This window comes from Panthera tigris, chromosome C1, assembly GCF_018350195.1.
Source record: "Panthera tigris isolate Pti1 chromosome C1, P.tigris_Pti1_mat1.1, whole genome shotgun sequence".
Taxonomy (NCBI): domain Eukaryota; kingdom Metazoa; phylum Chordata; class Mammalia; order Carnivora; family Felidae; genus Panthera; species Panthera tigris.
The window spans coordinates 15,124,973-15,141,595 of record NC_056667.1 but is presented as its reverse complement, the minus strand read 5'-3'; the positions used below and the strand labels follow the sequence as shown (position 1 = coordinate 15,141,595).

The 16,623-nt window shown below is 38.3% G+C and overlaps 1 protein-coding gene across 16 annotated transcripts in view; it reads left to right on the top strand.

Annotated features, from left to right (window-relative positions):
* EIF4G3 (eukaryotic translation initiation factor 4 gamma 3) overlaps positions 1–11,436 on the top strand; it is a 313,469-nt gene extending 302,033 nt beyond the window's left edge. For all 16 annotated transcript variants that reach the window (XM_042998050.1, XM_042998046.1, XM_042998035.1 and 13 more), the window contains 4 exons: positions 1,696–1,842; positions 6,619–6,700; positions 8,119–8,265; positions 11,014–11,436. In XM_042998050.1, coding sequence (XP_042853984.1) covers positions 1,696–1,842; positions 6,619–6,700; positions 8,119–8,265; positions 11,014–11,195 — 558 coding nt within the window. In that variant the 3' untranslated portion in view covers positions 11,196–11,436. The remainder of the gene's footprint in view (positions 1–1,695; positions 1,843–6,618; positions 6,701–8,118; positions 8,266–11,013) is intronic.
* The last annotated feature ends 5,187 nt before the right edge of the window (positions 11,437–16,623 follow it).

Below are 16,623 nucleotides of genomic sequence, written 5' to 3'. Positions count from 1 at the left end.
TAAATTACCTCCTGGAAAATTTGGTATGTCATGTCTGTGAATTTTTTTTGCCCATGTGTAAGTACAATGGGAGCAACTGAGATGCTTATACTTTGTACCACTGGCATCAGGATCATAAAAGAAGCTGAGATTGGTGTGTGAGCAGCACTGTGTTTTGCAGTGGAAACAGTGAGTGGTCCCTGCTGGGAAGGGGCTTTTCCTTTCAGGTTAGTGGGTGACCTACCACTACCTACCAGACGTATGTTCCTGGAGCCCTGTTGGTGCCCAGTGCAGTGCACATGTTTAGTCATTGAGCCCTTGGAGTTGACTGAGGTTGGTGGTGGTCTTCCCACCTCAGGATAGGTTCTCCTGGTAGAAGTGGCTGAGTTGGAATTGTACCTCCATCCCTCACCCCCAACCTCACCCCCATCTCTGACTCTAGAGTCCACATATCTGTGCTCCATCAAGCTGCTTCTTGTGGGGCCTAAGACTTACAGACATGGTAGAGTGAGCCAGTGTTCTGGGAGAATTTGAAAGCATGTACACTTGTGTTTATGCTTTTCAGGGCCATTGTCATGGATGTGAGACAATAGTCAAATAACTCTTCTCAGGTATTTAAGAACAAAGTGAGAGTAGCCTTGGGCTACCAGGATCTGAGGACGGGAACAGTGAAGCCAGTGCTCCTCACAGGGCTGAAGAGCTCTCTGCATGTGTGTAGGGTGCTTCCAGGGGCCCCGATGCCTGCCCGCCGCATGCTGTTAACGGTGTGTGGTTGGTCCTCTGAAGGCTGAGGCGAAGGCATTTCTGCACTGGGTTAGACTCACACAGGCCATGATGATGTGGTTCATTGAAGTAACTACATATTTACAGTCATTCTCCCTTCCAGAATATTCAGTCCTTTGAAATTGAATGATTTGTGTGGGAAAACGATGTTTCATGCAATACTGATAAAACCCTTTTATTTTTTATCTTTTTTTTTTTTTAATGTTTATTTATTTTTGAGAGAGAGAGAGAAAGAGACAGAGCTTGAGAGGGGAAGGGCCAGAGAGAGAGGGAGACACAGAATCTGAAGCAGGTTCCAGGCCCCGAGCTGTCAGCACAGAGCCCGATGCGAGGCTCGAACTCACAGGCTGCGAGATCATGACCTGAGCCGAAGTCGGACGCTTAACCAACTGAGCCACCCAGGCACCCCAAACCCTTCATTTTTATTGTCCTCCCTACAATACACTGTGTTCAGGAATTTTACAATGTGGTCTCATTTCTCTTACTTGGATCACAATGGTGTTTGAAGGACATAACCAAAATTAGATTTTTGACAGTGGTTCTGTGGCAGTGCTGATACTAAACCATAGGCTACAGAAGGAATTAAGTTGTAATTTAACTAGTAATCCTGCCCTGCCTTAGAGCTATATCACTGCTGAGAGCAAGACTGAAGCTCAGAATGATTTGGAGGTGGTCGTAGCCACAGAGATAATTCTCGGGGTTTTGTTGATTTGTTGTTTTTAAAGAGAATCTGAGATAGACAGTATAAAAAGTTGGAGAAATATTCAAGAAAGATAGTGGAGTAATAATCTTTCAGAACTATAAATAAAAATTGGCTTCTACTGATCATTTCGATCCCGTGTAAAATAGAAGATATAGCCCATGACTTTGTTTTCCTCTCAGGGTGTTACTAATACTGACTTATATTAATACATATAACATTTTATGTTTCAGAAGTTGGACTTTATAGAGTCTGACAGTTCCTGTTCCTCTGAAGCACTTTCAAAAAAAGAACTCTCTGCTGAAGAGCTATATAAGCGACTCGAGAAACTCATTATTGAAGACAAAGCAAATGATGAACAGATCTTTGACTGGGTAGAGGTATAGAGATTATGTCATCTTCCCTGATATCTCTGCAAGAAAGATTTTTGTGGGATCCCTTTAATTCACATACAGGCTTATCTCACAGATAGTGAGGGTTCCTTCCGTTCCAGACTGAACACAATTAAACGAATAGTGCAATAAAGCGAGTCAAATGAATGTTTTGTTTTCCCAGTGCATGTAAAAGTGATGTTCACACAATACTGTAGTCTGCTAAGTGTGCAATAACATTATATCTTTTAAAAATGTATATAATACCTTAAAAAGTACTTTATTGCTATACAAATGCTAACCATCATCTGAGCTTTCAGTGAGTCATCATCGGTGATGACAGGTCATTGTAACAAATACAATCATAATAAAAATGTTTGAAATACTGTGAGAGTTACCAAAATGTGACACAGAGACCCGAAGTGAGCGACTACTGTTGGAAAAATGGATGGCACCCTTAGAATTTCTTGATACAGGTTTGCCATCAACCTTCACTTTATAAAAAGTACAGTATCACTGAAGTACAGTAAAGCGAAGCGCAATAAACCAAGTATGCCTATACCTTCTCTTTCACTTCATAGGAGTATTTAACTTTAATGGAGTTCGGTTTTATGTTTTCATCTATGTGTATTTGAAACTATAAGACTTTTTTTATTCTTAACAAGATTTACAGCCTTTAGGAAGGCAAGTAAAACTATTCAAGACAGAAGCCATTTTTCTGGATCTCATTAGTTCGGGATATACCCTACATTTTACTATTCAAAATATAAATTTTTTTTCTAAATGTGCTTGCATTTTAAATAATATTTTGGATAAAATCAGTAAACAATATGTAATTATTATGAATTGTGTTGGCTTTCATCTTCATATTAATGCTTCCTTCTGAAAATTTTGAACCTTACTTTGTGGAATCTATTGATCATGTCTCTTTTTAAATCTGGTACTGCATTCCTTTAGTAATTCTTGTTTATATAAGTATATTTTATTTGTACACATTTTCCATGGGATCATAAAATAATCCAAGTTGAAAGAAAGCCATGGAGGGCTAATGTCCCCTCCCTCTTGTATAAAACCTCTTTTGTAGTCCTTGTAAATGGGTTGTTTCTTTATCCTCTCTCAGACATTGAGAAAAAAATGAAGTTTCTGATAATTTGGGGGTTTTGTTTGTGTTTATAGATTTCTTCTTACTATTTTTAGATTTTTTAAAAAATTTTTAATGTTTCTTTTTGAGAGAGAGAAAGAACATGAGTGGGGGAGGGACAGAGAGAAAGAGGGAGACAGAATCCAAAGCAGGTTCCAGGCTCTGAGCTGTTAGCACAGAGCCCAACTCAGGGCTCAGACACGAACTGCGAGATCGTCACCTGAGCCAAAGTTGGACACTTAAGCAACTGAGCAACCCAGGCGCCCCTAAATTATTTTTTTAAGTAATCTCTACTCCCAACATGGGGCTCAAATTAATGGCTCTGAGATCAAGAGTCACATGTTCTTCCAACTGAGCCAACCAGGCACCCCTAGTTTAAAGGGTTTTTTTAATCAGTTTTCCTCCATGTCCCTATAAGATAAATCTATTCTGTCACCCAGCTGGGAATCTTTTAATTAATTGTAATAGTTTATTGTTATATCCCTGTCTCTCTCTCTAGGTTCTTTCATCCTTTCTTGAAATCTTAATATCCACCCCTTCATCTGGTTACCCTTATCCAAACATAGCCTGGATTTTCAATATCCCTCTCACAAGTGACATGTGCAAATTGAGCACGATTGCCAGATGTGATCCAACATTCGGAGTTAGGCAGTGCTGTTGCCTTTTTTGTTTTGGACTCTTTGCTTTTGGCAGGCTCACCACACTGAACTCAGATTGCTCTTTCAGTCATATAGTACCCATTCTTTTATATTCTAACAGTTGAGTCATCTCTCCCATCTGGAGCTTACCGCATTGGTTTTTGAACCAGAATGGAGCTTTTAAAATTTATTGCTGCTTATGTTCATCTTCTTAAATTAGATACAAGTTTTTGTCTGTCAGGACATTTTAGATTCTGACTTGTTCATAAAATTTCCTTGCCATCTTTTTCACTTTGTATCCCCCATGCATTCATTAGTATGCCAACTTTAACCTCATCCAAGTTAGGGGCAAAATGTGTGAATGGGGTAGGGCCGGGGACAAAGTAGCATCCTTTTGGGGACAAGATCCCACCCCCAATCCCATGGGTGTCGTTAACCTGTTTATTATTTCACATCATTCTGCTGTCTATTTCACCTTTTCACCATGCCCATGAGGGGACAGTTATCATTAAATAATTTGTCAAATACCTTGCTGAAGTCCAGAGAATGTATGCTTATATCTTTCTGAGCTACCTTATACTAACCAAATCAGAAAAGGATTGCAGGTTGGTTTAGCATCTCTTGTTTTTCACGTACTTACTTATTTATTCCTCTTGGTGTAACCATCTCTTTCCTCTCTAAGACTTTTAACCCATTGTTGCAGAAGTTAGCATAGAATCGGCATCTGGCTTTCTGGTATGTTATTGACATGCCTTATTTTCAATTTTAGAAATCAAGTTAGTGTTTACATATTTAACATTATTCTCTCTCGCCATGATTTTTCATAGATCACCCTCATTTCAGCCATTTGGTCTTTTATGTTTTCATGTATTGCAAAATGATACTATTTCCACCTCTTCATTTATGTTGGGCTTCACTTTTTTATATCATTATTCTGCCTATTCTAGACCAACAAGTATTCTCCTTAAAGAGAAGACAAAGGGTAAATTTCACTGAATGTAAATTATACTAATAAAGACTTTCAAAAAGGAGGGAGCAAACAAAAATGCAATAGTAGCTGAGCTCACAATACATGAAAAGATTTGTCACTCTGTGTTTGGTACCAGTATTATGTAAATCTGATTTTCCTTAATCTAACCTGGTTAGCAAACCCATCTTTCTTCTTGTTCTTGCCCATTTTCGTTAACATCTTTGCTTAATCTGAAGTGTTTCTGACATTATTCTTCAGGTCTATTCTATTCTTGAATATTAGAATTACAATATTTAGCTTTATATGGTGGAAGACATATGCAATTTGTTTTTTTTTTGTTGTTGTTTTTTTGTTTTTTTTTTTTTACATTTATTTATTTTTGAGAGAGAGACAGAGCACAAGTGGGGGAGGGACAGAGAGAGGAGGAGACACAGAATCCGAAGCAGGCTCCAGGCTCCGGGCTGTCAGCACAGAGCCCATCATGGGGCTCGAACTCACAAACCGTGAGATCATGACTTGAGCTGAAGTCAGATGCTTAACCGACTGAGCCACCCAGGTGCCCCGCAGTTTGTTAATTTTTTTCAGACTCTACTTGAAATCTGAGTATTTGGGAATTTCAAATGATACTCAGTACTTGAAATAGCTCTGTCAGCCTGTTTATAAAGTACTGTTGAGCCAACAAGTAACGGTGTGTTTTTATTCTCTCACTTGTTCTTCAAAAATGATTGTTCAGACTTTGCAAAAGTAATGTCAGGGCCTAGACCAGTCTGGCTTCAGTCTGAATAAAGTTGTTGTTTTTTTTTTAAGAGGTGTAAACCAGTAACCCACTATATAACACATAAATCATCAAATCTTTTATATGTGGCATTTGCCCCATCCTGTCCCTATCCTCAGCTGTTAGCAGTGGCACCACATGTTTCTGTTCTCTTGGAAAAGATTGGTAATGAAACCTCTTCCTGTAACACAGCCCTCCACGTGCAGAGAGCGGCTGGTGTCCTGCAGAGCTGGCCATCGGACTCGTTAACCCCTCTCTGCTCTCACCAAGTGATATTCAAAGTTAGGCATTCGACAAAGAGAGACCTGCTCGTTAATCTGTGTCAGTTTTACAATTCACAAACATTTAACTGATCTCCCAATATCTTTGAAATTCTTCACTTTATGACACAGAGGTTTATAATGACACCCTAATTTTTTTTCCTGGCCAGTCATTTTAAGGCTGACCCTTCCAGTGGAAAATAGTATGCTGTGCTATTAAAAGAAGCTGACACAAGCATTCATTCTTCACAGGCATAAGGAACATAAACTCTGGAAAATGTATGAAATACCTGCCTAGAAAATGTCTCCTTTTGTTTGTTTTCCTTTTGGTACTCATACGGTTTATACAGTGTTTTATAGCAAGAAGATAGGATCTTTTTTTTTCTTTTTTAAGAAGATCTTAAGAGAAATAAACTAAAAACCAAATTTGAGGCCCATTTACTCAACTTATCTCTAAGTACATTTTTTCTGCCATCCTTAGAAAAGATGAACAGTTTTCTCACCACCTGAAGGATTCGAGACGATGCTTGAGTTTGATCTCTAGTTCACATTAAAATTAAGATCAAAAAGCAATGTTAGCACATCTAAAAATGATTACACTATTCAGAAAAGTCCTTAACACACACTATGGTGTGGTGTAATGCTTTCAAATTTATACGTTCTGATAGAATTAATCTTAATAGGGATTATTTATTGAGGAAGAAAAATGTTTTTAAATGGTTGTAGTTCCAAATGTGCATAGTACACAGCACTATATAATTGAATCAGCAAAGTATAGGCAGCAGTGAGCTCCTTGAAAATTAAATGCTTCTACTGAGAACATTTTCGGACAGAACTGGTAGTAGCCCAAGTATTTTCCAATGAATCAGAAGATTAATTTTTACAAGAAGGTTGAATGCGACCCCATCTACCCCTAGTGCCAGATGAAGCCTGGTTTAGGGGGATGTATTTCTCTGATGTGCAAGGGTACCTTTAACTGTTGCATTTACTTTTGATTTCAGGCTAATTTAGATGAAAGCCAGATGAGTTCACCTACATTCCTTAGAGCTTTAATGACAGCTGTTTGTAAAGCAGCTATTATAGGTAAGTAACATCTCTGAAGACAGCTCTTAACATCTAAATCCCCAGTATGTTAACTGTTGATGACATGGGTCTGAGTTTATATTGTCTTCAAAGTTTTCCCTGTGCATGAGTACCCTTTCTGTCTACAGTGGCCGACTTTCTCAAGCAGGGGGATGCATAGCTGCTGTGCCTGTAGAGAGCCCAGATCTGAGCAGCTACCATATGCCTTGTATTCTTCAATTCAACAGAAACGGGTGCATGCTGCTTGGGCTGTTTCCTACTCTGTTGTATTTTTCTTTGCCTTTACCTTTCACCTCCAGTATGCAAAGCCTCCTCCGTCTTCCATTCAAGAGTTATAACGAATGGGTTGAATATTCTAACCTAATATCAACAAAGGACTAATTGCAACAGAAAAGCTTTTTTATATAAATACATATATGAGAAAAGAAAACACCAGTTGTTTCTTTTGCTTTATGTTGACCTTTATGTCTTATGATAAGACAGTGTCACTGAATGTTAATTACATAGGTAGTTAGGATTACGATTGGTAGAAACCCTACGTATTTCTAGCTGCATGTCGTATTTAACAGTATTGAGTGAGATCATCTATCTAGCCTCAGATAGAAATTCACATTTCTTTCACTGCAGTGGGAAAAAAATCCATTAGCTCAAAATTTGTTCAGAATTTCAGGTCTGTCATCATTTTAGAAGATAGCTTCGGAATTATAATTTAAGATTTTCTGTCAGATGAATGTTTTTACAATGTTAGGTCTTCAATGAGGTAAATAACAAGCTAATAGAAAGTCTTTATAAAAACATCTTAAGTCATTTCCAGTATCAGTGGAACAGTAAAACTTTGGTGTTTTAAAATCACTGTTGGAAAGTATAAAAGCTGCTTTTAAAAACACAGTTGTGTCCTAGTGCTAACTTAGAAAGGAAATAAAACCTTCTGCTTCTTGGCACTGAGGACACTTTCCTCAGCCTCTTTTTCTTGTGCCTTTTCCCTAAAAGGCCTAGATTGTATGTGTTGTTTTCCACTGTCACAGTTAGTCGTCACCCTCCTAGAAATAGTAAAATGGTTGTTTTACCCTTCTGAAAAGATTTGCACTGTCCCTTTGATCCCCTTTTTAATGTTTCTTTTGTAATTTGGAATGTCACAAAATCACTGTCCCTATTTCATTACGATTAAAGATAAAGAATTGGGTGCACTAGTTTTTAGGGAGTGCAGCACTCAAAATACATCCCCCCGCCATGTATTTTAATTATTTCAGAAAGAATGTCCCATTTGTAATTTCAGAATATCTTAGATTTCAAAATCTTTTCCTTGGACTCCTTTACTTCTGCTTTCCTTGTAGTCACATGCCTTATCAACTCAGAAAATTCAAAATGGCTACGTGTTAACTCCTAAATGTAACGCTTAGTTCTTGTATTGCCTCTAGCCGACTGTTCTACCTTCCGAGTGGACACTGCTGTTATCAAGCAGAGAGTGCCGATCTTACTCAAGTACCTAGACTCAGATACGGAGAAGGAACTGCAAGCACTTTATGCACTACAAGCATCAATAGTAAAACTTGATCAACCTGCCAGTAAGCTTATGACCTCTTCTTACAATTCACCTAACCTGTGGGTTAGATTTATCCAGGGCAAGACTTCGGAGATGAACAGTGATTAATGGAAGAATCACTACTAACAAAAACTCACTTAACCAACAACTTTAATAAACCTGAATTTTGGGGTACTTGACTTTTATGAGAAAGTCGAAATAAGAAAACTAGTTTATATTAGAAATTGAATCCTTATTCTAGGGCAGGTCTGCTTAAGAATACTTTCTTCAGTGATGGAAATGTGTCTGTACTGAGCAGTATTCACTTAGGCACTTGGATCTGGCTGTTGTGACTAAGGAGCTTAATTTTAAATGTTATTTAATTTAAGTGTAAATAACCCCATGGTTAGTGGCTACCCTGTTAGACAAGGCAGGTCTAGAGCATCTCGGTGTTAGCATACATGCATTACAGTCTTTCACCTTCTTTGACACAGGTCTTAGTAATGAAAAAGGATGATATTTCTTCAGAATCCTCAGACACCCAACAAAGACATTAAGGTGTTCTGGACTAGTTTTCACTTTAGGGTTATGATTCTTTGCTAACCAGACACGTGAGGTAACCTGAACCACCAAGTCTTAGTGATACTGGTAAAGTAACTGAAATATATTAAATCTTTTTTTTTTTTTAAGTTTATTTATTTTGAGAGAGAGAAAGAGAGCACAGGGAAAATGCAGAGAGAGAATCCCAGGCAGGTTCTACTCAACGCAGAACCCGATGTGGGGCTTGATGTCATGAACTGTGAGATCGTGACCTGAGCCAAAATCAAGAGTTGGATGCTTAACAGACTGAGCCACCCAGGAGCCCCTGAATTGTATTAAATCTTGAAAATTAAGTTGACACTTGTGAAAGTATAGTAGTACAGGGCAGTTTTAGAGGTGACATTGAAGTAATTCTTTGGCACTTCCTAAGGTTGGGTTTGTTTTTGAGGCTTTCCTTCTTTCCTAGTGCTTATGACTCTCCCTGGGAGATGAAGGAAAAGATTGAAACAAATCATCCTCACACTGTAACTGAAGAGACATCATCTAAATCTGAATCAGAGAATTAACTGACTTTGTGTTCTCTTTCTCAAGACCTTGAAGGGTCATTTAACATCATGGCTTCCTTTTTCTGTTCTTACAGGATGAGGACTTGTTAACTTTTCAAGAGGTGAAATTGATGCTGTATGCTCAACCAAATTAAAGTATCTCCCATAATTATCAGCTTTAATCATCCCTGGAGAGATGCGTATTTCTAGATTCACCATTGTAGAATCCTGGCCACTTGTTTCTACTTCCCCATAGACCAACCAGAGTTAAGAGAATGAAAAGTAATTTCAGTATTAGCTTAATTAATAAAATTACAAAGATAAATCTAAAGAAAAATTTTAGCCTGACTCATTCCAAGCCTAATATTTATTATCAATTATTTATGCCATTGCCTCCCTCCAGTAATATAAATGGAGGCTGATTTTAAATGCATTTAAGAGCCCGTAATGAAGGAATTAAAAATAAAGAATATATAAATCTGCCAATTTTCTCTTCTCTTTTTTTTAATTTTTTTTAACGTGTATTCATTTTTGAGAAACAGAAAACAGAGTGTGAGCTGGGGAGGGGCAGAGAGAGAGGGAGACAGAATCCAAAACAGGCTCCAGGCTCTGAGCTGTCAGCACAGAGCCCAATGTGGGGCTCGAGCTCACTGACCATGAGATCATGACCTGAGCCACAGTCGGATGCTTAACTGACTGAGCCACCCAGGCGCCCCACCTTTCTCTTTTTTTCTGAACAATGATATAAGCTAAGTTTCCATTGTGGAAGCAAAACAGGATTACATTTGCTCAGATCGTCTGGGCATTGGAAACAATAGACTTGTTTCTCTGGATAAGATCCAGATGAGATAGTTTTTACCCATATTTTCCATACAAATTATTACTCTGTCAGTTTGAAAACAACATTAGAAGGGGAAAAGTGCCTTCTGCCTTTTCCTCCCCAAACTGTAAAAATTAATATATTTTTATTGTAAAATTTCAAACAGTGGAGAAATGTATAGAGAAGAGAGTAAAGTTACTTGTTACTCTTATATTTAATTTTTTTTTTAAGATTTTATTTTTTTTATTTTTATTATTTTATTTTTTAACATTTATTTATTTTTGAGACAAAGAGAGACAGAGCATGAACGGGGGAGGGGCAGAGAGAGAGGGAGACACAGAATCAGAAGCAGGCTCCAGGCTCTGGGCCATCAGCCCAGAGCCTGACGCGGGGCTCGAACTCACGGACCGCGAGATCGTGACCTGAGCTGAAGTCGGACGCTCAACCGACTGAGCCACCCAGGCGCCCCAAGATTTTATTTTTAAGTAATCTCTATGCCCAATTTGGGGCTCGAACTTACATCCCTGAGATGAGGAGTTGCATGCTGTACTGACTGAGCCAGCCGGGTGCCCTTGTATTTAATTTTTATAGTATATAGTTTGAGAACTATGTAATATCAAACACCTCAGCATTATCAGAAAATAGTTCTAATTGAACAAAATAATAACAGTAAAAATAATTTAGATTGCTTAAATCTTTTTTCCTGTTCTTTAAACAAGTTGTTTTGCTATTACACTATCAGGAGGGAGTATGATGAATTGTCACTGGGTGCTAGGGGTATTAATGTGCATTCATTCATTCATTCATTCATCCCTTGGAAATACAGTAATTTACTTCACAACTATAGCGCCTCCAACACTGATGGTATATTCTTACTTCCTTGCAGATTTGCTACGGATGTTTTTTGATTGCCTATATGATGAGGAGGTGATCTCCGAGGATGCCTTCTACAAGTGGGAAAGCAGCAAGGACCCTGCAGAGCAGAATGGGAAGGGTGTAGCTCTGAAATCTGTCACTGCGTTCTTCACGTGGCTGCGGGAAGCAGAAGAGGAGTCTGAGGATAACTAAAGCTTCAAATACACAAAACGAAACAAAAGAAACAATTTAAGTATTTTTTTAAAAAGTTTCACGTCTTCGCCAATCACAGTGCAGCAAGGCCAATTCTCGCAGAAATCCCCACGTGTGCACGAGTGGGAGAGGGGAAAGAGAAAAAAGGTGATCATGGAGGAAAAAGGTACTGGAAAAAAGTAAACTTCAAACCTGAGGGCGGGAGCACTAAAACCAAAATACATGTATTATTTATAGAAAATATTTTCTGTTTTAATCTTTTCTTTTTAAACAAGGACTCATACTTTAAAAAAACACATCTGTTTAGCAAAAAAAAAAAAAAAAAAAGTTGAGAACTTTTAATTTATTTTAAGGACTGCAAATGCCAGTGTAATTTTTTAATTTGCAGTTTCTGTAAACAACTTGTATAATAGAAAAGCAGAGAAATAAATTTCCCTCCCCTTCAAATGCACCTCACGTTTGTTTTAAAGCATAGTAGTTAGTCCAGATTTAAGAAGGTTTGGGGTGAACAAGGTAAGAAAGATTTTTTTTTTTTTTTTTGGCATCAAATCTTTCTGCCTGCCTCTCAGCTTGCTTCAGAAAATTTTAAAAAAATCACCATAGTTATCAAAACATACATAACCTTGGAACAGAAGGAAATGCTGTGGACCAGAGAACTCCAAGAATTGTTTAAAAAATTTAAAAAAAAGTGCTACCCTGGGAAAAGTACTCTTAATACTTTTGAAATCTTTAGAGCAACTTTAAGGCTTGTAAATACATAGAACAAATATTTAAAAAAACAAAAAAACAAAAAGAAATTGACTCAATACTATTTCTTTTCACTTTCAAAATATAAAGAACAAAATAAAGACAAACATTGCAAGTTTAAAAGAAAGTAAAGTGACTTCTCCTTTTGACAGCTGCTGCATGTGTGCCCATCTCTGGGAGGTGCTATTTGTCGTCTAATCCAAATCACTCCTGAGGTTGTATGTGTGGATGCGTGCGTGCGTGTGTGCGTGCGTGTGTGTGTATGTGTATCTGCAGTGGGAAAAGGCAAGCTACTTTGTGGGTAAGGAGGGAACTTGTTCTTGGGCGGGAGAGCCCCTCTGGGAGGCCAGAGGAAGCTTCTTTGCAACATCAGCTAGAAATGCATTCAGGGTGGGAGCAAAGCGAGTCGAAATAAGTGTTCCGCCGCTGTGTGTATTAGGAGCAGGGAAACTTAATTCACTTCGAAACTACCACTAATTTTAAATCCTCAATTACCTCTGATGCTTAAGAAACCCAAAGATGTCTTCTAAAGAATGAAAGAAACCAAAGCTAAATTACACTTTTTTAAAGTGGGCATGGGATTTCACACCAAACCAGTACCATGTGTGAAAATCACATTATTCCCAACTTCAGCTTCACTCAAGCCATTCTGGTGAGTATAAAACCAACTGTTTCTCCTACAGATACTGGAGCACTGTGTTTTTTTGTTTGCTTTTTCTTCTTTTATGAAGTTACAGTCTGTACAGATGGTTTTCCCTTTCAATTATTTGTAGGCCATCACCCTACAAAATGTATTTATGAAGAAAGCCAGGGCTGCTCCCAAATAAACAGTCTTTGTATTTTGTATCTGAATAACCAAAGAGTTCTTCTGGCTTCCATCTCCGAAGAAATATCCACATTAAGAGACTTGGCAAGACTTGAGAAGCACAAAAACAAAATTTTCCATAGCAATAAAATGTTTTTCTTCAGAGTGTAGTTGAACACAATACAGGATCCTGCTACATGAGCCCACAGGCCCTGTCATATAGTGGTGGAAAGCTATTCTAGAAAAACTAAGTCCTGGAAATCTTGTGACAAACATGTGACAGCATCTGTCATTTAAAAAATGGGGCGTGAAAAGTTGTTTCAGAGTCTGGCTGTGGGTTCTGCCTGGGATCTCTCAGCTGGAAGAAGTAACCTGATTCTATGATACACTGAATTTTAACAGCTGCCAGAATGAAAATGCAGAGGATTCTGATCCAGGAGTCCCCTGAGAGATGTAGGTTTTTAGGTGTTGGCAGCACTCACAAGGGGATGCAGGGGGTAGTTTGGAGAAAGCAGGGTGGTGGCCGCCTCTTGGAAATCAGTGACTGATATTTGCAGGGCTCTGGCCTTCAGGTTATAGTGAGGGCCTATTCATCAATATTTTATTTATTTTTTTTTTTTTTAATTATTTTAGAGAGCGTATTTGTGCAAGTGGGGGAGAGGGGCGGGGGGAGAGAGAGACAGAGAGAGAGAGAGAGAGAGAGAGAGAGAGAGAGAGAGAGAATCTCAAGCATGCTGAGTGTGGAGCCCTATGTGGGGCTCGATCCCACGACCCTGAGATCCTGACCTGAGCTCAAATTGAGTCAGACGCTCAACTGACTCAGCCCCCAGGGGCTTCCTCCCTTTTTAAATCTATTTGTATTTTTAAATTTTTTATCATCGGTATTTTAGATGTGGACAAGTTTCAGGAATGGAGGAAAGATAATACTATTTTTGAAAAAAAATTCAAGCGTTGAAAATGTTTTGTATAATAACAACTGATGTTTGAAGTCTCACCTATAACATGAAGTGTGATGAAGACTGAAGAGGCTACAGAATGACCTTTGGGTATCTTACTGCTTTACACACAGAATTTTACATAGGGGTAGAAGGGTTATTAGCTGATGGTAAAATATGAACAAAGTGGGATTAATTGATCCCTGCTAACATCAACTGAACTGCCAAGTATCATCATGATTCTGACCCTCTTCCAGGTCTTCTTACTGGAAAGCAGCATTTCATGGTTTTTGGTTTGAAAGGTGACGTGGCCAGCAATGACCTGCTTTCACTCCTTCAAGTCACAAAAACTCTTTTACCCATCTTAACTCTGAGAACAGGTTCATTAATTTAGGTTTAGTTCATTAGTTCAGGTGTTTTATGCCTGCCAGCAAAAGAACATGATGTTAGCTTTCAAAAAAAAACTCATTTTAGACTCTCCCGTAGATGAACAAGCCAGTTCACAGCTGCATCATGAACTTGGCTCATTCAACAAATATTTCCTGAGCACCTACTGTGTGCTAAGTGCAGAGGATTCAACAGTAAATAAAACCGTCTCTGCTCTCATGGAGCTCATATTCTTCATGAAGAAAGAGAACTAGAGGGGTGCCTGGGTGGCTCAGTAGGTTAAGCGTCCAACTTCGGCTCAGGTCATGATCTCACGGTTCATGGGTTTGAGCCCCGCGTCAAGCACTATGCTGACAGCTCAGAGCCTGGAGCCTGCTTTGGATTCTGTGTCTCCTCTTTCTGTCCCTCTCCTGCTCACACTCTGTCTCTCTCTCTCTCAAAAATAAACATTTAAAAAAGAGAGCTTGAGGTTTATACATGCTACATAAACATCCTATTCTACTAAGAAATGTCTACCCCTCGTTACCCTGACAGACCTTTGATTAGTTTTGTCTTATTTTCATATTTCAAAATTCATTCTAGATGAGTTCTGAATTAAATTCAAAAAAATTTTATCTGTTCTAGAGCCACTCTCCAAGGTGTCATTATTCTGGGGGTTTTGACTTACCTTTTTGTTTCAAATGGCTCCATTCATATCAAAAGGAGTCTAAGGTAGAAGATATATAGCCTTAGGCTCTTGGGTCTAATTCTGTGTTTCCATTACTCAGATTTTGTTCTCTTAAAAAAAAAATGTGTAGGGATTCATATTTTCAATTCTGACCGTTCCTTGGCACTCATGAACTCCTATATTCCATTTTGTGGAGAGAAACATTCTGCATTCCTTTTTTTTTTTTTTTTTTTTTTTTTTTTGCTTTCTTTGTGTTGCTTTTTTCTTATTGAGACATAATTCACATAACTACAAATTCACCCTTTTAGAGTGTAACGTTTCGTGGTTTTATTCTATCCACGGGTGTGCAACCATCACCATTATCTAGTTTCAGAGCATTTTCATCACGCCAAAAAGAAATCCCATAACCTTTAGCAGTCTCTCCTCATTTTCTACTCTCCCTCAGCCTTTGGGAACCACTAATCTACTTTTTGTTTCTGTGGATTTGCCTATTCTGGACATTTCGTGTAACTGAAATCCTGCATTTCGTTGCTTTTTGTTTTGCCCTCCAATCCAACATTCAGCAAATGACCAAACCTCGCAGGTGTTTGCAGTGTCAGGGACCTGAGTGCAGGAGTTAGACCCAGATTTTTCCCTGCCTTTTGATTTAACTTTCTGTTCGCTGTCACTCATTTTTGTATAATCAGCAGTATGTTTACAACCATCAGCTAATTCTGAATAAGGTCGTGAGAATTAACTTTTGTCACCTTGTGGACTTGATGTATATGACCTCAGATGCTTGACATCCTAGCTCTGGCAACCAAGGGTCTGGTCTTCTTACCTTCTCATTTAGTCCTGCTTGAGTAGGTTTCTTGGGATTGAAGTTCCTGGGTGAAATAAAGGTGACTACAGTGTATGCTATAAAAGTTAAGATGTCACTTGACTTGAAATCTGAGGTTTTATGTGTCTTCTTCAATTGAGGCCCGTTTGCCTTAAATACCGTGTGATTATGAAACAGCTTGATGCGGTTTGCTTGTCAAGAGGACAAAATTGCTCAGTAAGGAATAAAAATGCCTTGAGACAGAACCTCTACCACCGGTTAATCCTAATTCATTAGTTTTACAGGAGATCACCTTCAGTCATCGTTAAGAGTCAAGAAGTTGAGTGATAGGTCTCCATATCCGCTAGTAGTTTCGAGAGAGAGAGACATGTGCCACCAGCTTCAAATTCAACATCTATCCCTCAGAGTTTGGAAAAATGATAATCTATTGATGTTGGGACTACAAAAAAAGAAAAAATACATTGTTTTATATTACCAAATCATGAAATGATTTACATATCAAAGAAATAAGCTACAGAGAGTCATATGCCAGTTGTTTTAAGTAAATGTTTTATTTTGAAATAATTTTAGACTTAACGTAAAAGTTTCAAATTTATACAGAGTGTTCCATATACCCCTCACTCAGTTCCCCCAATTATTATTAGCATGTTATGCGACATGTCAAAACCAAGAAACCAGCATTGCTATTAACTAAATGTATGTTTGTTTGTTTCAAAGAAAGCTTTATGCCCAACATGGGGCTTGAATTCACAACCCAGAGATCAAGAGTTTCATGCTCTCCCAGGGTGCCCCAAACTCCAGACTTTGAGTTTTCTTAATGTCCTTTTACTCTAGCCCATGATGCAATCCAGGATACCACATTGCATTCAGTCCTCATGTACTCTTAGTGTCCTCTAGCCTTTGACAGTTTTTTAATCTTTCCTTTTTTGTCCTGACCTTCACAGTTCTGAGAAGTACTAGTGAGGTATTTTGCAGAATGCCCTTCAGTTTGGTTTTGTCTAGTGTGTTTCTCACAATTAAACTAAGAGTTATGGGTTTGGGGTCAAAATACCATATAAGTGAAGTGC